The 21,824-nt window shown below is 34.2% G+C and overlaps 1 protein-coding gene across 1 annotated transcript; it reads right to left on the minus strand.

Annotated features, from left to right (window-relative positions):
* Nucleotides 1–431: 431 nt before the first annotated feature.
* On the minus strand, nt 432–20,738 carry LOC126688850 (E3 ubiquitin-protein ligase UPL6). The gene is made up of 26 exons (XM_050383726.1): nt 20,248–20,738; nt 15,625–15,722; nt 15,339–15,466; nt 14,890–15,001; nt 13,795–13,975; nt 11,319–11,501; nt 10,827–11,009; nt 10,491–10,563; nt 9,928–10,046; nt 9,517–9,818; nt 9,243–9,339; nt 8,786–8,929; nt 8,452–8,535; nt 8,270–8,356; nt 7,911–8,051; nt 7,642–7,767; nt 6,815–6,913; nt 6,310–6,377; nt 5,152–5,218; nt 4,229–4,399; nt 4,049–4,138; nt 3,104–3,184; nt 2,510–2,583; nt 2,308–2,379; nt 1,945–2,034; nt 432–1,143 (listed from the first exon to the last, which is right to left on the minus strand). Exons 1-26 carry the CDS (start codon nt 20,404–20,406, stop codon nt 1,077–1,079), a joined length of 3,096 nt encoding a protein of 1,031 aa, XP_050239683.1. The 5' UTR covers nt 20,407–20,738; the 3' UTR covers nt 432–1,076.
* Between the last annotated feature and the right edge of the window lie 1,086 nt (nt 20,739–21,824).

The following is a 21,824-nucleotide window of genomic DNA, read 5'->3' on the forward strand; positions in this document are numbered from 1 at the left end:
CCACACTCAATACAAAAATACATGGGGAGTTTAAAGGGTTTTTTTCCAAATTAGTTTAGAGAGACTATATTCACGAAATTAGAACCCAGGTTTTCCCATGAAATGAACTAGGTAAACACGTCTTGGAATGTTGCTACTGATCACGGTAAAACTATTAAAAAGCAACCATATAAAACATACTCTTTAGCTAAAATGCCAATGTAATAATACATGGCTACCTTTTTTTTTTAATAGCTTCAAATTATCTCCTACTTATAAGCTTATAATGTAGCGTAGTGTAACAGTCTTTCTGGAGGCCAATAACTGAAACAGATGAAGCAGAAAGAGAGGACATCATTCAAAATTTCATAACAAGGATTTCACACAGGAGAAACAACATTAATACAAATAATATGTTCTCGAAATTTGGTTCCCAAGTGGCTCAACCAACAAAAAGACGAAATAAAAATCATTATTATGCCACAATAATAGTTATTAAATCGGTTTACAATGCGAGCAACTGAGCATATTAGAGATATGAGACTCCTTCGTTCCTCTAATTTACAACACATCATATATATGTAAGATAGGGACAAAAAAAAAGGTGGAAAAATTAGAAAACTGCCTAAGCACTGAATTTTCTACAAAGACCTACTTACATGTGGTCATCACTTCATTTTTTTATTCTTTTTTTTCTTTTTGCTTTTTTCTTTTGATAGTCGTGGTCATCCCTTCTCATTTACACAAACATATAAGAGACCTTTAAAAAAAAATTAGAGTCTACAAAAAGATCACATTCATTAGACCAACTAGTCCTGCATGCCTGCACTACACAATGCCGATCTATTTTATAGATATCACTTATGTACATTTTGAACTTAAATAAGCAGGCTGGCCAGAATATCATTTACATGCCAATTTAATCAGCCTACACTCTGCCTTTTGATCTTTGTAGTCTTCTAGGAAGTTCTGATGGTCATTGACACTTCCAAGAATGCAGAAACATAAAACCGATGACACAGATCAGAGTCACAGACTGTCTACCGACAGTTTTCCTCCACTTGACATACATTTGGCATGGTTGTCATGTGGGTCAATCAGCTCAAATCAAAACCAGCATCAGCATTTATAGCATATAGCAACTTTGTTTCCAGTTGCTCTTTGCTGTAAAAAAAGCATGTCATCAGAGAATGAATAATCTTCAATAGAAAGTGACACAAGAAATAAGAGACAACAATTGACAAGAACAAATAATGAGGCAAAGTAAACAGTTCAGAAATTTTTTCTTTAAAAAGAAATATCTATTCTTAGGCTGATTATGAATTTAGATATTTGGCTACAATTGCGTTGGGCCTTCTTTCAGTAGGAAAGGAAGTGCTAATGAAAGCATGTAGGTCCTTAAGTGAGAAAAAAAAAAATCGATGCCAAAACTGGTCCAAATGATCAGATGATCAGAGTTTGCTGGCAAGATGTGGCAAGCGGTAGACATCCACAAAAGAGAGTGAAAGTTTAGAAGATTTTAGAAACTTTAAATGTCATATTCCTAACTGCATGTGTATCTTCCAAAAATAAAGGACTGTGCCAAACCCTCCATGAAACCATGGGTTACACTTATGTCATTCACAAACAAGTACATAATTAAACAACATAATAATTCTTAGATTAATATATTGGAATGATTGCACTTATCAAAGAAGGCTGACTTACAACCTATTTCTGGTGAGGTTATAAATTGTGCTATTGAAAGTACCATATGCATATAGTACAATACTCATTCTTTTTCATTTGTTTTACTTTGATTGTTATCTTCTAGTAATATGGCAGGATCTTTAGAATATATATGACTACATAAGTGCTTGAGGTTGAACCCATAACTCCAAATCTTGTTTATGGGAAAGAAGACACTATATGGTCCCAAGAAAAACTCGTTGCATTTCCAGAAAGGAATTTAGGACTGGGACAAACCTTCTATATGGTGGAAGCTTTAGAAGATTCATACAAGTAGCTGATGTTGGTAACCGGTCGAGAGCCTCCTCAGAAGCATTACCAGCAGCCCTAAATAAGAGAGGCAAACAAACGGTCAAACTAGAGAGAGGGAGAGAAAGAGGTGGGGAAAAGATTTGACAGACACTCTCAAAGCCATTCGGCTACGATCAAATACCATAATTTTTTTGATAATTCTATAATTACAATTGGAGTGGGGGGATTTGAACACTCGATGCCTCCATTGGAAACACCAAGAGATGCCAACCAATTGAGCTGCAAGGCTCTTGGCAAGATCAAATATTATAATTCCCCTTATCAAAGTAAAATCGGTCAAACAATTACCTTTGTATGCAAAATAAAGGCTCAAGATATTTGAATCCAAGGAGGGGTCCTCGTGAGCACCCAGTCACAAACCTGAAAAAACTCCAATCTAGTTAATCATCCTTTTTAATATGCATTTTTTTAAAAGCTAACAAAATACATAAAATTAAAGCAGCCTGCATAAATAAACAGAATGGATGTTATGGTAGATTATATAACTCACTTCAGGAATTTCTTTTGATTTTCCAATGAAAAGCTTTTGAGGACTTCCCAGAACATCTCTATGACATAATGCTCCTGCTTGAACAATAAAAATTTAGTAATTGCAATTGGAAAGCATAAGAAACCAAATTTTGGTTCCGTAAAATGGGCAATAGTATATGTTTTAAATGTCATCTTGTTATCATGCCATGTAAAACTTATGCATAATAAATATCTACATTAAATTGTATGCTTCATTGGAATGAAACCTAGAAATACGATCACGCAATTTGTGATAAAAACTCTAGTAATTCAAAATGCCAGAGAGCTTAGCAGCAAGAAGTCTAACTCTTCATTATGCCCTTGAGAAAGCACATGCAGCCCAGTTGCTATTTTAATGACAAAAAAAGAGCAGAAGGCAGTATCTATGTAGTGATCACTAAGTTCATCTTGGGCAAGAACCATCTAGGAGAATACATATAAACAATCAAGTAACTACAAAGACACTACAACAAACACAACAAACTATAAATGGATTTATACTGTGCCATACATATACTTAAAGCCACTTTGTTGAGTACATCAATAAAAAGATAAAATTAAAATGGAATCTTACTTTATGATAGCCACCCGCATAATTAGTGTGCAATCGTAGATCATCAACATCCAAGCTTTCAAGTGAACCTGAAATCAGAAGCTGGAAAAAAGAAAAAAAAAAGTGTCAAAGTGGGATGTAAAGACCAATATGATACATTAAATTTCTAAAAGAAAGAAAATAAATTGTCATATTGCAAGTTGCAACATCATGCACTTGCCCTCAAGTGACAAATGCGATGCTATTATATTTTCACCCTCCACCTTGCTCTTACAAGGGGAGGAAGTGCAATTTGAATCAGAGCTCAAGTGCATTGCTATTATAGGTGATAAAGTTTTGTAATTCATTTTAAGTGCTCAAACACAAAGTACATTCTTGGATAGATGAAGCCACCACCAAGTGGCGGGTAACTATGATTTTCATCTGAAATTATGAGATGGCAGGAAAACATATCATAGCATGTATATCAGGGTTGAACTATCAATAAAAAAATAACAACTAGAACATACAACAGATGAGAACAAATCATCTGGATTCCTAACACTACAATTTGGAATAAGTCAGTATGGGTGAAATCACTGTATTTTTTTGTTGGACTGTTTACACTATTTCTGAGCAAGACACGACTTTCTGTGGTTGCTCTAATACAATGGATTTTCCAGCAAAGGAAGAAAAACAAAAGAAAGCAAAGCAGGTTAATGGTCCAGAAAAAACATTGTACCTGAAGCTGCAGGCTTCACAATGATAACCACATCCAAATATCTTAGTTCACAGATCAACCATTAGGACCATTAATTAATTTTTTTTAAATGATGAGCAACTTTACTTTTATTATCTGTTATTTATATTGTAATGCATTCACCTGAATAGATCCCTTCAAAAGCAATTCCCAGCTAGAAGTAAATAATATGATGACAGTTTCATGCAACAAAGCATAACTTATGAAGATAGAGTGGACAACAGTACCTGCAGTTCATGCTCATTAAACATGTCAATCCAATCTTTCTGTATAAGTTGCTGAAAACCCCTCAAGAAATGAGAACTTTGTTGACGTATCTGAAAGCAATATTATTAATCATGTCATAACAATATAAAAGAAGATACAGTCTGGGATGAAACTTGAACTAATGAAGAGGATTACACTACCTGATAATTCAAACGGTGATTGGCTACAAGATGAATAAATGTAATAACATTCTCATTAGTAACACGCAAGTTTCTTCCTCCTGGAAGTAGGTCATCTTCTGTTTGCTCTCCATATTCATTATTGACAATAACAAAATACAGTTCCAACTCTGAAATGTCACCTTCATAATGCTGTCACAATAAATGAGCAAAGAGAGAGTGCTTCCGGTTAGAATAACCAGTGAGGGTGTGAAAGGATGCCCTATGGAAATATAAATATCCCTTCTAATTTTCCTTATCAAGCAAAGAAGGGCTCACTCCCCTCTCCCCTCCATTTTTTTTTTTAAAGGAGAGAAAATGGAGGTAAATGATCATCTGCATGCAACACTAATCTAAAAATTCATTTGAGTGAAAATAAAGGGTAAAAAGAATTAGTAATCAGGCATTGGCCTTTTAATTATAAACATAGTGGGGAAACACAAAAGTAAAGACTAAGATTTTAAAAATCAACAATAAGTAAAAGGGTCCCAACTTCCAAAACTTGTAAAGAATGCCATTGACTTCCCTGTAGCAATGGTCCAAGTATGGATATCACATAACCCACTACAAGCGCCTTATCAATTTTACAAGAAAAGAGATGATGCAGACCATAAACTAAATAAGCACAGGTCATCCATGAAATTGGTCATGATATTAGAATCATTCTTTTCTTCTCTCTGATTATAGCGGCCTTGCTCTTTCTAAGATTAGACTAAAGGTAACAAACCAGGCATCTCTAAAACCATGAAGAGGAGGTAGGATGGGCAGTTGGTCAGATCTGGTATAGTTTTGCTATGTTGTAACAGAGACACGAATGACGATATGAAAAAATATGTAGGCCTGTCAGCCAAATTTAACAATAGCATAAGACATGAAAATATGAGGGGAAGACAGCAAAACATTACCTTCAAGAAAATAAGATGGCGATACAATTCTGGGTCCAATGACGGCAAGTCATTCAAATAATTATACCTATTCAAAAAGAAAAAAGAACATGTCAGATATGATACTGCAGGGAAAACATTAAATATGATTCGTCATGAAAAAAAATCAAAGAGGAGAAATGTGAAAACGTTAGACATTTCCCACAATTTATTCAACTCCAATACTAGGGGTGCTACTAATTACATATAATAAAGCTACTAAATCTCCAGAATTACTTAATGGCATTGGCAATCCACAGCAAGTATAGCATGTCGCATTCATCAGTTCATTCATTTTATATACAATAACGAGATAGAATCTCTCTCTCTCTCTCTCTCTCTCTCTCTCCCCCCTTGTGTGATCATAATGATGGCAGAAGCCAAATTCTACCAACAACATCATTGTGAACTAAATTTGCCACTGGAACTATTACATTGATTATCACTCTTAACTCACTGAAAGACTCATGGTTAGTGCCTTTAAACATATATAGTAGTAGAAGAGGAGGAGAAAATGTGTGGTCAAATACAATTTTTTGGGGATCATAAACAATAAAATTCAAAAAAAATAATAATAATTATTATTTGTACATAAATCCATAGATGTCAAAAAATGGAAAATACCAGTCAGGTGTATAACAATCTCACAGTTGATAAATGAACGTGTGACACAATAGCACATTCAAAAAAAGCAGGAGCAGAAGTGCAATAATGGGTGTTGGGGAAAAAGTGGGCCCAAATCTGATTCACCTAATTGTCATCTCCAAAAGTGTAATAGTAAAGGCTTCGGATCAACTATAAGGTGAAGTAACCCTAAAAATATTGGCTATAAATTAATACATTTTTGTCGTTTCTCATGAATCTTCAATACAAAAAAGTGAACCCTATCATATTTTTTCAATCGGTATATACCCGCATCTGCAGCAGATATGATCCAGCTTTTAAAACCTCCAGTCTTTTTCCCCAGTATATTATGTTTTAGCACAAACTTTGGTATGCTTAAGTAACTTTGATTTGCCCATTTCAGGTGCAGATTGTAACATGATTCAACTATAGCCATAAATAATTCAGAGGAAAAAAAATGAAAAAGCAAACAAGCTATTGAAATGAATAAAGCAGGAAGTCATTTTGAAACCTTACTTCTGCTTTAATTTGCTCAAGAAAAAGGTTGCAAATGGTATATCAACAAGAATGCCTTCAAACATAGCCTACAAGGACAAGCTACATTAGGTCGCATCAGAAAGAATAGAAGGAATTAAATTAGCACAAAGACAAATTAAAATCATCCAAAATTTAAATAACTTTATATTGGAGTATTAAAGTAAGCTGATTGAGCAGCCTATCCCAATAGCATTTTACTGCTGCTCAGAAGCAGCTGATAAAGTCACCTTAACTGATAATAAAAAAATCAATTCATGTTAGTCGTGTCATTTGCATGCTTCATCGTTTCTTTCTGACCAAACTGCTTCTCATAAATTGCCTTCTCAATGAAAAGGGATAACTAGGCAAGTTGCCTTTATTTATCTATTCTTTAGTCAATACTTGAAGAGCATCGCATTGGATGCTCTTCAAGTCTCAGCCAACCAAATGCAGGTCCCTAACATATGACAGAAAGAATGCACTAGCAAGGGAACACATATCTTACCTTTGCAAGAAGAGTTCCAAGAAAATGGAAAAATTGGAGATGCTGTTCATGTATCATTCCCGATCCAGGATTAGGGTAGAGCAAGTGATCGGTTGTTTCCTGGATATAAAATCCAAGCAGAGGATCAGTAGAACACAAGGCACATATTTACAATGAGGAAAAATCAGTAGACATTAATAAGTATTTGGACTGCAAATTCTTAAAGTTGGCCATCAGGACTAGATGTAGTATCAAAATGGTGCATTGATTTAAGATGAATGCCTCCCAGATTGTGGGCTTATATGGTTGTGCATTGAAGAGCTTTAAAAACTCGAAAGCGCTTTTTTTGGAGGAAAAGGGGTGTGTAAAAGTGGGGAAAAGGGCTTTAAGACCCATAAAGCTTTTCTGTGGTTTTAGAAAAAGCTCAAATCTTGAGCTTTTAAGAATAAAACTCTACAATTTACTGTGCATGCTTTATAAACCCTGAGCTTTAAAGTACTATTCACTGTAATTTGCCAAACTCTCAATTTGTTGTACGACTAGATAAAAAAGTTGAAATGTTCTATAAGGTTTTGTGCGACTTGGGGAGTTAGCAACTGAACTTTGACCTACATGTATTTTCTTAAAATATCTCCAGTAACAACTAATGCTTCCTTTAGACTCCATTTTTGGTTTACAAGAAAACTTTGAGGTAACCCGATCTTAACTTTCTCATGACGCGAGGCAACATTTTGGGAAAATATGTTTCCTGCAAGAAAAACTGTTACTGGTGGGTGCCACATCTTTTCCTAACCACCAAAAATATCTCAAAGTTAGTTATTGACTCATATAGGGCACTTAAATACAACCTTAAATAAACCATACTGGACATCAAAAGCTGCTCGAGTGATATTCTCCATGAAATCCTTGAAAATTCCACCACCATCGATGCCAGCTTCCTCAACTCCAAATTCATTGACAAATGTTACACGAATCTGTAAGTAAACAGCCCACCGTAATTAGTCTGGTACTAAATAACAGCAAACATATAGTTGTCTTTCTATGACACAACAAAGATTTAGAACTACAGATAGCAAATGTGAATATGTTATAGACATAAAGACAAAAAGGGACTTACCACTCCTCGAAGATCTTCTTCAGACAATGCACTCATCTGATTATAGGCATCTTCCAGAATATGATCCCTTCGTATTCTGAATCGATTTCTACTAAAAACAGAATTAGACCCATGTCTTTGCCGGACTGTTGTTAACTGTGACTGATAAATGGATTGAAAGAAAATAGTTACAGACACTTTAAAAAATAAAAATAAAAAGCAATTCAGAATTAGTTCAGTCACTTGACTTTAAAAATAATAATTACTTATCTAAAAAGGGAAATCCAAAAAACAACTATTGTTTACACACAGTCAATTCTATCATTCACAATTAATGACACTCCCATCTTGAAACTGAGTGTAAACAGTTAACCACTTACATTGAATATTTTAACCCTGCTCGTAAATGGTACCAAGAAAGGAGCTTGCTTCAATATGTCATTTGCTCGTGTATTTTCCATTACAGCCTGGCAAAAAAAATATAAAAACAAGAAAAGGTTTGAAAACCAGAACCATAGATTTTTGTTCTAGGAGTGTCAAGATGCAAGAGAGAATCTATCACCTGAGAAATAAAGAATTCATTAACACCATCAGCATGGAAGTCACTGGGGGATGTAAACTGCCGTCTGTTGTTCCAATCTTGCAACTATGACAATAGTTTATACAATAAATTAGAAGTGCAAAAGCAAAACAGAGCCCAATATTATCTATATGTCATAATTTTGGTCCAACGCAACTTAAAAATCCTTAGCAATAATGAAGAAAAATATAGTACCCATAACCCGTAATGACAAATAATCGAAAGCCTAAAAAAACAACATATGATGACTTCTAAGTAGGAAATATGATTTACCAAATAACATCACAGATATTCAAGAACCCATGCTTAAATGTACCTGTGAGAGGAGCTCAGATGCCACAATGCCAACCCTTTCTTGAATGAATTCCTCAGTATGCCTCTTATTGGAAGAGGTCTTCGTGGCAAATTTCATGGAATTTGATGGGGTTGTAGGATTTACCCATAAAAGCTGCCATAGGGCCTGCAGAAAATGGCATAGTGCGTATTACAACAATGTCAATTGAAATGATCGCAATCTAATATTACCAGTTATAGCTGTTAAACAAATAGGTGGTAGGTGGCCTACACACTACTACGGATCATGGTTATCATACCAATAAAAGACAACCAATCACAGTTCTATAATTGCTGATCCATACACCAATGGCACCGTCTGGCCAAAGGATATGAATTTCAAAAGTATCCAGACATCCAAAAAGTGTCTTTCAGGAACAAGTTTATAAAGTACTTCACATTTCCAAATGTGCCTTAAGATGCAGATTTTCCAACATTACCTGTCTTAGAATAATGATAAGACATCTAATATCCTTCAACGACAGTGGCTTCTCCTGCTCATAGAACTCCTCATTATCAACTATTGTAAGCATGTGCCTGGTTAACCAAGAGGAGTTAGACAGGTTAATTCAACTTGTATCAACCTCAGAAACAGCTAGAAGTCAATTCAACATCAAATACAATACAAAAACAAGAGTAAGAATAGATAGATAACTGCACATCCATAAAATACTGTATTACAAGGAACTACCAGAATTGAACAAGGCCTCTTACTTGTACACTGGACAGAACACAGCCAGGGGTAGCAGCCAACCAGGAGCATCTCCTGATAGATATGATAACTGCTGTGACAAAGATGACCATTTCTGATTCTCATGGCAGCGCTTCATAAAATTCCAAAGCACGGAAACGAGTTCAGTTCTGTAAGCTAGTACAGTCATGATTCGTTCAAGAGGTAAAGTGTTGAAAGTGACATGTAGAAAAGCACAAGCTGCACCAACAGCTGCCACCTCTTTATCATCTGGTCCATCGTGTGAATTACCGGCAAGTGAAATTCCTCCAAATAACAAATTTGTCTGCACCAGACAGCAAAGAATTCCAAGTTTTGTTACAATTAAGAAGAGATTTTTATTAATGTAAATTTTTCATTTTGAAGACTAATATGAAGTGTCAAGAAGGCAATACCAGTTGTAGAAGAAAGCGGGGATCCATAGCATTGCATATCTGTTGTTCCAAATCCCTATTCAAAATTACTTCTGTTACTTCATCATCTATAATCATATCATCGTCAACCAGCATGGGACCTGAAGCAAACATAAATATTTCAATCAAGTTTTTGAAAGAAAAGGATAAAAGTTAACACAATTACACTTTTTGATAATTCGACAGTTGGGGGTGGGTGGGGGGTTTTGAACTCTGGATTTCTCCATTGGAAACATCAAGAGGTACCAACTAGTTGAGCTACAAGACTCTTAGCAGGTACCACGATTACACTTACACAAGTTGTATTACCAAATTTAATTTGTCAATAAAACAGAAAAAAATAAAAAATAAAAATAAAAATTGAACAAAAAGAAATAATATACAAAGCAAATAACAATTAGAAAAAGGGAAAATAACCAGATTACATGATAGCTTTCTAACTTGAAAACTTGTAGCAAGTATCAAGTCATGAATTCAAGAGAGTGAGGATGGAGAGAGGGAGAGAGACTCAAGCATATAATAAGAAAGAGCCATAGTTTCCTTACTCTCTCTACTAGATGATTTCATGGAAGGAAGTTCCTCTAACAAAAACGTTGTAACAGCAGCAAGGTCAACAGCCTGATCAAGTAAAACAAAATAAATCAAATTAGCTTCAAAACCTAACAGAATCACTGCACAACTTGATCATGTCAAAGAACAGCCTTACTTGTTCCAAAACCTAATAAACCCAAGGAATCCAATCCTTTAAAGGAAAATAAATATAAAATGAAAGCATACCCACAAATTCTACTATTTTCATTCTTAATGAAGTACCGAAGAATTTAAAGCATAATGAAGAACAACAGATGGCAATCTAATCATAATTTGTAACAGTTGCTTACCATTTCAAATGAGCAGTTAGGCTGGGATAAAGCAACTCCAGCAGTTTCTAAAATATTTCCAAGAAGACAGGCATAACCAGGAAATTCAGCGGATATATCATTAGGAAGTACATTAGCACACTTTTGCACACAAAATGCCATCTGATGAAGGTAATGTTGGCTTAGGCCCCTTGTTGCAAAAACCTAGATGGCAAAAGATCACTTGAGTTAGATCAGAAGACAAGCCTTGACAATAATTAACAGGAAAAAAGTAATTCCCAAAAAAAAATATATATATATATAGATGAAGACCACCCAGCAGTCCTGCAGCTTAAGTAGGAAATAAACCAGGAAAATCTACAATTTGTTACATTAAGCAGAATCTATTAGAGTGGACTTTATTAAAAATAACCCAGGGGCTCTTGAGTACTTTGTACCTCCACTAAGTACCAAATGAAATTAAAAACAATAACTATTAAGTCCCCACAAGAGGGCAATCAAAAAAATTGCTACCTTTTTTAAGTATGGGAAAAACTTCCATAAGAAAGGAATTGTAAGAATCTGGGATGAAAAACTCCATTGTGGATCAATATTTGGACAAGTGCATGGCTTCCGACCAATGTGAGGAATTACAAGGGCAAGCACATGCTCCAACGACGACACTTTCCCATTGGAAGCAGCAATCTTTGTACTTTCCTGCAGAGCATAAAAAGATACTTTCAAGCACAGTATATGTGAATGCATTATGGAAAGACCAATATAGAATAAAAAGAACAATCTCTAGAAACAAGATCACTGGACAAGTTAAACCAATCATGAGAAGATGATTGATACTAGTGACATACATTCCAGCAATGAGAAGCAAAACAATAGAGAGAGAACAATAACATAGCTAGATATCACCATGACTGAATTTGTCTTCTCACATTCCTTGATTTTGATTTTGATAGTTCTAAGATACTATATAATGTCCAGAAACATTCAGATCAAGTTCATTGATATATAGAATAAAAGTTTAGTTTAATTCTATCTTTGCACCAGCCAGTAAGAAGGGGAAATGGAATCACTATAAAACTGAAGGCTTTATAACATCAATCAAATCTTTTAGTGCCTATTTATTCTTCTTTCAGCTTCATATCTTTCTTTCTTAGCCATAGAGATGCCTGTTAACTTGACAGTAGAAATCACATTCTAAGATCAATAGTTAATACGTTATGTGAAGTAGAACCTACCAAAAATCAATCAAGCAACCGGGAACTCAGAAATATCCTTTGTTAGCAAACATCAAGAATGAATGGTTATCTTGATTTATTAGAGATAGAACAGGTAAAGAAATTTGTCATTGAGTTACATACTTGTTTTACTCATTTAAAAACAAATAAACTGCAGTCACTGTAGTCGGCAGCTCCAAGAAAATAAAACCTGACAATTTGCATCATTGCAGTCATTTAATATTTATACAATTACAATTATTTACATTCCCAATGTGCCTATGATGTAGCATCAGGCAGGCTAAATTTCGTACCGTCATTATGCACAGAAAAAACATTATGTCTGAAACAACCTTAAATATTACTCTAATAATTTACTTTGAAAAAAGTAACACTTAAATGTTTGGTTTAGAGGAGTAAAGACATCCAACAAATCCAACCATTTCCCATCTTACAAACTTGATTATGCCATAAAACCATGTCCATGAAACTTAAAATGCAAACTCACACCTGTAGATACTAAAACTAGAAACAATCAATAATATGTGAACTCAAAGAAGTATCAGAAAAAATTTATATGACACCATATGTCTTAACCAATGAATAGTCTAACAAACCATGTTTGGATTTCTGGCATTAAAAATTAAATATATATATATATATATAAATAAATAAATAAAAAGAATAAGAAGAAGTATACTATTAACAAAAGGAGAGATCCCACAGTATATCCAATTTTCCAACTCAAAAGCAAAGAAATATTAGTGAAATTGTTCAAATGACTTTCATCTCAAACTTCCATTCACTCTTATCAGTTACTTGAAATTCAAACAGAAGCAAACATTTGCTCATAACCACAAAAAACCAGATTAGAACTGTAGATAGATTTGGTTCTAGCATCCCGCCCTGAAATTTAATCTCCAAATATAAAATTTCACAAAATTAGAAACAATTCCAATAAGTTATCCAACGCCAAGGTCTAAAGTTAAGGGGAAAATTTTATAAGATTGTTATAAGATTAGCTATGCTCTATGAACTAATTGTTGGATTGTTAAGAAGCAACATATTCATAAAATAAGTGTAGCTGAAATGAGAATGTTAAGATGGATAAATAGTAGAAATACACAAAATAATAGGATTCAAAATGAGGAAATCCTCTTGAAGATAGGTGGTCCCTATTGATAAAATGATGAGGGAAAGTCGCTTAAGATGGTTTGGTCATATTCAAAGGAGGGCGACTAATGCACCCATAAGAAAGAGTGAGTTGATTCAAGTCAAGGGAACAAAAAAAGGTAGAGGAAGACCAAAAACAACATAGCTGTAGTTAAAAATGACATGTCAATTAAGAAGTAGCAGAAACTATAACTTCAGATAGAATAGATTGGGGGAAAGAATACATGTGGCCAACCCTGACAAATCTGTTGAGAAACCATAGCCAACTTCAAAAATTTTGGGACTTATGTATGACTGAATAGCATATCCATTTGGAAACATACTCAATAAGGCTAATGAAAGGCCCCTAACAATAATCTTAGGGTGTCAAGTAAAAAAAAAGTCAAATATAATGGCTTTCAACATACTTTGACGACCATCAGAACTTGCAGTGTTAGGATACTCACCTATTACAAAGAACACACTCCTTAACACCAAAGATTTGGGGACAAAGAAGCAAATTAGGGGGGAGAGCCTCACATATAAGAAATGCCTTCTATAGGATAAACCAAACTAGAAGAAAACAAGGAAAAAAAATGAAGAAATAGATGCTGATAAAAACATACCTTCCATGCAAGAGCAATCTCCCTAAACAGACTGAATGTCTTTCTTTGCAAAAGATAGCCAACTATGTTACAAACCCATGGAAGTTTTGGATCTATCAATGAAACTACCGCTTCCAGCAAGAGAGTCATTGAGATGCTAGATTCCTCGGGTTTCATTAATAGTTGCTCCTTCAATCGATTCCTGTCCAACAAAACAAATAAGCAACACTTGCATTTAACAGCAACACAAACAAAGGAAGAAAAAATTTTGAAGTTATTAATTTAAAAAGTATTGTCTATCCAATAACTTCATTATACTCTTAGATTAAAAAACACATAAAAAGGAAATGATAAAATACAGATACGATGATACAAGAAAAAAAAAACTAGCAGGACACAGTAACACATGGATTTACTGAAAAATAAATCTTTTCTCACATCCGAACAATTTTTTGTTAGACTGGTACATACCCATTGGTTATTTTGTTATAGTTTAGTCATGTAACTATTCTTAATTACGTGTTAGTCAAAACATAGGGCACACCCTTAGTTGTTTTCAGTCGTGTACTTTTTTATTCTATACCAAAGAGCTTCATAACCTTATGCCAAGGCCTATCTGATACTTACCGAGTATTGGATTCCCATTGTGTATCCAACAAGGATCAGATACCTTTCAAAAGTTAAAACTAATAAGTTTAAATATTGTAAATATTTATGAAAAACGTATCGAATACTATATGAGGAGTATTGTATCTTATATGTATTTAAATACAGATATAGCTCCCTTCTAAAAGTATAAAGCCTGTGTATCACTGTAGCTCTTAGATACAGAAGGGGGTTGAAGAAAGACAACATTCAAGAACCATTATTTTGCTTGTAAAGAAACAATACTGTGGTGTGCAGAATAAAATGACTCCAGTTAACGCTTAGGATGAATGACTGACAATGGTGATTTCATATAAAAAGTATATGAAAATTTTGATGCCAGCCATATATAATAAGTGAACATAACAAGCTCACACATAAAGATGCAATAAACTCTTGCATTCTAAAGAACTGAATCTCAGCAATTTTGCAAATTTTGTGGGAGTGGGGAGGGGAGTTAATATAGCCAACCTATTCTGATGCACGGCCTCAACACAAGCATATGCAAGCTGCTTCACTCTGTAGTCCACCAAAGCATGATTAGATGAATAATCCCTGCCTGCAAAGAGGCTCACGGTGTCCCCTGTTGCATGATCAGATATTGTTAAAACCATCAAACAAAGATTCTAAGCAGCAAAGCGACACATGCAGAAGCAGCAAAGATTCCAATCAGATACTGTAAACATTATCAGATCACATTTCAGACGTACAACGAAGAGCAAAAACCAATCACATGCTTCAATATCATGATAAGTACTAAATACAAAGTGGAGAACTGCTTCAGTATGCGTGTTGTCCTTTTTTTCAAAAATATGTACAAATCATCCCTTTCATCACACTAAAGTTTATTGCATAACAAAATTACTCAAACAACTTGTACAAAAGACAAATCTTTGAGAAGGCACACTGATGAAACTTACCACTATCTTGAATGAATTGCACAAGTAATCGGCATGTCTCCACAAGAATTGCAAAATCATCATCTTTTCGTGCATTAAAGAAAAAAAGTAACTGGCGAAGGAACTCTGAATCCGGGCTAAAACAATGCCTGATTGATCAAGTGGAAGAATTCATTCAATATAAAGAAGATGCACGGTTCAAGCAAAGCCATTGCACAACATACTACCAAATATATATTAGGGGAAACTACAAGCAAAGAAGCAATTAAACAAATTTGTAATGTCAACAAGGATCTAACACTGCTACCTGTCTACATTTTGGCAGCACTTCCCATAAGTTCCATAGAACTGCTCTCGCACCTTAAAATGTTCAGCTTTTACTGCCCTTCTCCCTCTGAAGCATTTCTGCAGTTAGTAATCAGTCAACACAATGCAAGAGATTCATGAAACTTATTTTCATTGCCCACATAGAGAACAACCTCAGTAAAGCCAATAGCTGCATGCTCTTTAAATCAAAATTATAATGTAAACTACTAACTAGATTATTATACAACAAGTGGGATTTGGATCCAGTGCAAATTGCCATAGCTAGGGCTATTGCACCGTACAATACCCCTAAATCATTCACAAAAAATTTCAACATTTACTTTTAACCTTTTGAATCCAATGGCTGAGATTAAAAGTTAACCTTTTAATTTTTTATCTCAACTATTGAAAAGGTATTGCACGGTGCCTAGCTATTTCACCGAATAAGTGAGCAAATATCAGTTCATGATTTCATATTTGCACAAGCATCCAATAAAATTCATCCTATAAATGTTAGACACGACTAAATCATAAAAGTCCAAGGCTCAAATCCAAAAACAAAACCCAAAATAAATTACAAGATAGGAATATCATGTGTATTTTGACACGTGAAATAATAACTCCACTCAAAATGGATCTAGATGGTCCAATCTGATTTTCATTAACAAGTATAAGGATGCTATTTTTTTTTTTTTAAGTAATATGTGGATGCTATGTTTTATTACACACTTCTTTAAAATAATTGACATTGTTTTTAGAAAATAAAAAGGTTCCGATAATAATGTTAAATTACCAATTGTCACAAAAGCTTAAACTATTAGGAAATGGCGAGTTTAATCACTTAACCATAATTCTAACACTCCCCCTCACTTGTGGGCCTAAACTTCCCCTTAGTAAGTGGGGGCCCAACAAGTGGGAATTTAACATTTTAAATGGGAGGTAGAGTGAAGATAGGGATCGAACTCGGGATCTCCTGCTCTAATACTATGTTAAATTACCAATTATCCCAAAAGCTTAAGCTATTAGGAAATGGTGAGCTTAATCACTTAACCATAATTCTAACAAATAGTGTACATTCTTATTAGGCAATCTAGATGCTAGCTACACCTTCAACGCTTTTTTTTATATGTATATAACAGTAATTTTTTTTACTGAAATGATAAACATCGCAACCCATGTACACAGGAAGTGCACCAGAGTTGCTACAAAATTATCTAAAGTTACATAAATCCAGAAATTCCACTGAATTAGGGAAAAAAAAAAAAGTTGACCACTTAAATCAACCATCCAATCATACGTAGAGAGTAAGGACATCTTTTTATCCCTTCACATGTACAATTGTTGCGCTCTCTCCAAATAGTCCACATGATGCACAGTTTTTTTTTTTTTTTTTTTTTGATAAGTAAATAAATTTATTAAAGGTAAAAAGCAATCCCAATACACTAGTTGTGTACACAAGAAAGCGAAAGAGGGGGAAGAAAAACAATTTGAAACCCTAGATACCAACACTACGATGTCTTCCAAAACCCCCTTTCCAACAAGCCAACAATTTGAAACCCTTCTTAACCAAAAACCAATGAATACCGAACAAACAAATTACTACCAACCATAGAGTATAATGCAAAATCCCAATGAAGGATAAAGGAATATATGGACTCCGTACTCTTCTTGTACATGCAACACCACTCTACAACACAAAAATTCTTTTTTAAAGATCATCCATTGTAAGAATCTTTCCTCTACTGGATGTCCACATGAAAAAACTACTTTTGTGGGAACCTTAGCCCTACTAATTTTATTCAACAGAATGATTAGTAGGTTTATGTTGCACAAATCTACTTAGAGCATTATTGGCCAGACCAAATATAACTAAAAAATATTTTTAACTTTTCTTTTTTTCTTTTTTCCTTTTCTACAATGATCGCATCAAGTATGTACTTATCAAGAAAAACAAATGATCACATCGAATATGCGTAGGAGAGAGAAAGGCCAAATAATTAAATAACATAATATATGCTTATACATATAACAATAGATGAAAGAGTATGACAGCACTACTATTGCTAGCTATGACCTATAATTTTCACTTTTCTCTCTTTTTTCAGAAATCAATTATGATCAGCATTTGACAATCTGTTCTCTCTATTTTCACACCATCTCATTACTTACACACATATTACATTTAGATTTTCCAGGTAATGTTTAATTTTTATTACATTCCCTTGCACTTCCATCAAAACAATGTGAACACTCAGTCAGCATCTTCAGATCATATCACATTCCATTCCTAACATAATAAGGACTTAATTTTAATAATAATATTATTATTATTATTACAAAATCGCTTCTAGTTTTACTTATAAAAAATATAATAATATTATTATCCAACCACTCCATCTAGCAAAACTACTCTGAAAATAATTTCCCCTTAAATATGTCCCAATGTTGTTACATTTATTTTTATAAGTAGTAAAATTGTATAAATCATAAAAAATGAGTCACCCAAGTATACAGGAAATATACTGGGGTAAACAATCAGTTACAAAAGTTAAATAAATCTAGTAAATCAACAACAGAAAATAAAGAAGAGTTCCTCATGGATGACAACCAATCCAATAAGGTTCTAAAAAAGAATAACTTGAGATCAAGCATAGAATTCCCGGTGTCTTCAAAACTCCTGCTATTCCTTTCCCTCCAAATGCACCACATCAAGCAAGGGGGATGATCATCCAAATATGACTATTCCGATTACGAACACATCGACCTTACCAACAAGCTAAAAGCTCTAAAACAGATTTTGGCATCACCCATTGAACTCCAAACAAACCCAATATCATGGACCATAAGTCTAAAGCAATAGAGCAGCGTAGCAAAAGGTGATCAACAGATTCACCATTACATTTGCAAATATAACACCAATCTGTAATCCTTATTTTCCTCAACCTTAAGTTGTCAATTGTCAAAATCTTACCCAAAGCAACAGTCCATACAAAAAAAGGTTACTCTCAACAAGGCCTTTGATCTCCAAATGATTTTCCAAGGGAAAGATTGATGCTTGGAGAGGCACCCAGAAGATGGTAGAAAGTACCAACCTTGAAGCCCTTTTTCTGATCTTGTTTCCAGCACATCTTATCCTCCCCAATCCCCCTAATAACCATACCGTAAATGGTATCCATGGAGGTCATCAAAGAATCCAATTCCCAGTCACAATGTTGTTACATTAAAAATTAGTTATTATCAACTCTTTGATAACCAAGCCTCTCTCTCTCTCTCTTCCACATCATCCACTCATCTAGCGCATCAAAATTCATAAAGTATGGACTACATAGTGTCCCAGTTGAAACCACAATTTAGTCTAACAACAAACTTCAAAACTGTCAATTCAATTCGTTGCATTCCCAATTCCAAGACTTGATGTAAAAAATTACACTAAAAACACCACAATATATGCATTAAAATTAACTTTCAAATCCATTGCCTAATGTACACACCCCTTCATATAGTAACAAGCAAACTTTCAATTCCTTATGCTAACAAGTATATATAATTTGCAACAAAACAACTAAGTTCAAAGATTGAAGCAGACATAAAAGAATGAACCAAATATGGCACTGTAAGCCTTGAGTCTCAAATCCATTGCCAAATATCACACACCCTTTCCACGTGGTCTCTACCAAATTTTCAGCTCCTTACGCTAAAAACCAGAATCAATTTGCAATGACAAACAACTAAAATTGAAGATCAAAGAAGCACGGGTAAAAGCATGAACCAAATGTGTCATTTTAAGCATTAACCTAATAACACCTTGCACTTTTCACATAGCCACTACCAGATTTTCAGCTCTTTACCCTGAAAATGAGACTCAATTTGCGATAAAACAACTAAACTTGAAGATCATAGTACCGCACGTAAAAGCATAAACAAATGTGTCATTACAGCATTGTGTCTCAAATCCATTACCACATATCACACACCCTCTACCTAATTTTCAATTCCTCACTTAACAAGTATAAACAATTTATGACAAAATTAACAAATTAGAAGATTGAAGCACGCATTAAAGTATGGGAAAAAAAAAATGCAGCAACATAAGCATTCTAATTAACTCTAAAAACCAAGACCAATTTGCGATAAAACAACTAAATTTGAAGATCAAATAAGCACACCTAAAAGCACGAAAAAAAAAATCCGTTTCAATGTAACTGTAAGCATTAAAATTAATTTCAAATCCACTACCTAATAGTTTTCTCACCGAAACTACCAAATTTTCAATTCCCTAAGTAACAAGTATAATCAATTCGTGAGAAATCGACTAAATTCGAAAAGAGCAGCAAGAAGCATTAAAATTAAGTCTCAAAATCCGATTACCGAATACCACATGGCCTCTACCAAATTATGTTCCTTAGCTCAAAACCAGAACAAATTCGCGATAAAAACAACTAAATTCGAAGATCAAGTAAGCACATGTAAAAGCACGAAGATAATTTCAGCAATGCAAGCATCTAAAATCGATTACCTAATAGTACTTCACACAGTCTCAAAAACCAGAATCAATTTGCAAACAAAACCGAGACTCTAAATTTGAAGATCGAAAGCAAGAGCAAGCAAAAGCAAAAAAGCGAACCTGAATTTTGAGGGCAGCGGAGTTTTGCTGGCGCAACCACAATCGGCGGTTCCGCTCCAATCTGGTCTGTTCCAGAAGCTTCTGTCTATCTCTCTCCTTCGAACTCCGACCTCCCAAATCGACTCGCTTCCGAGTCGACGGATCACCCGAGAAGTACATGTTCCACTGAGTCGACTCGCCCAATTCACAAAGAAAAAAAAGTTAAAAAAGTAAAAAAAAAAATATCTCTCTCTCTCTCGCGCTCTCTCTCTTTCTCTTTCAAGCTTGTTGAAGAAAAAGGTTACCCTAGAATCGAGGAAAGAGAGGTCTGTGAAGTAAACGATTGATTGGGTGGAAAGGAAAAGAAAGAAAAGGAGAAGAGGAGAGAAAGGGGTTTTCCTTCTACTTGTGCTTCTTTTTTCTTCTACTTGTGTTGTTTCTTGGTGGTGACTTTGGTTGATTTTTGATTATGATTTTGATTTTGATGTCTGCTTGCTACAAAACACAAAGTAGGCGTACGTATGCAACCAGGTGCAGCGTGCAGGAGGGGTTTTTTTTGTCTGTCTTTCCACTTTATATATATGGAAATTCCATTTCGGATTTGATTTTGTATTTGTGTGTATATATATAATGCGTCGACGCTGGTTTTCGTTTTTACAACTTTTAAATTTCGCCTCTTTAAATTGTTTCCGGGGCGGGTTATTTACGTTTCGTTACAAAAAGGTTTTATTATGGCGAATTATCAAGGCCTTTGACCAGGATCTAGTGTGTTGTCAATTTAAATTATAATGTAATTTAAGGAAAAGTTAACCGACGGCTTAGGATATTTTTTTTAAAAAAATTATGAAAAAAGAAAAAATTAATTAACTTTTTAAGATTTTTTATATTTTTCATAAAAGATGTATTAAAACATTTTAGAAATGGTTTATTAACAATTTACCCTAAAAATACACATTCCGATTTAGTGCAAGTATTATCTATTTGGGTCCAGCTTTTTTTTTACTAGTTTTTAACTTTTATGTACAACTTTTTAAAATTTCTTTTTTTTTTCTTACTTTTTTTTAAGTTCAAGTATTAATCTTTAACACACTTTCAGCAAAAAACTAAATAAATTGATGTTAGACACATTAAAAAAATCTTAATCCTACTTCTATTACAAATATTGTGACCCTAGATTAGTCTAATATATAGAGCTTAATAGTAAAAATGTGGTTATTGTGATTCTAAAAAAATGACTTCTTATTGTGGATGTATGCTTCTAAGAATGATCCACCTTTAGATAAAAGAACTAAGGGTCCGTTTGGATACCACTTATTTTACCAAAAACTGAAAACTGAAAACTGAAAACACTATAGCAAAATAATTTTTAAATGTGTGAATAGTGCCGTGAGACCCATTTTTAATTAAAGTTTTGGTGAAAAAAGATGTTTGTGGGTCTTGTGAACAGTACACAGGACCCACTGACAGTGCCATTCCAGTGAAATGTGTAGACGTTCAAAGAGTAGTGGGTCCCGTGCACAGTGCACGGGACCTACTAGCAGGTCTGTGTTCCATGTGAATGTGCTTCTAGTAAAAAAAAAAAAAAAAAGGTAACGTGA

The sequence above is a fragment of the Quercus robur genome, chromosome 6 (assembly GCF_932294415.1).
Source record: "Quercus robur chromosome 6, dhQueRobu3.1, whole genome shotgun sequence".
In the NCBI taxonomy this organism is placed as follows: Eukaryota; Viridiplantae; Streptophyta; class Magnoliopsida; order Fagales; family Fagaceae; genus Quercus; species Quercus robur.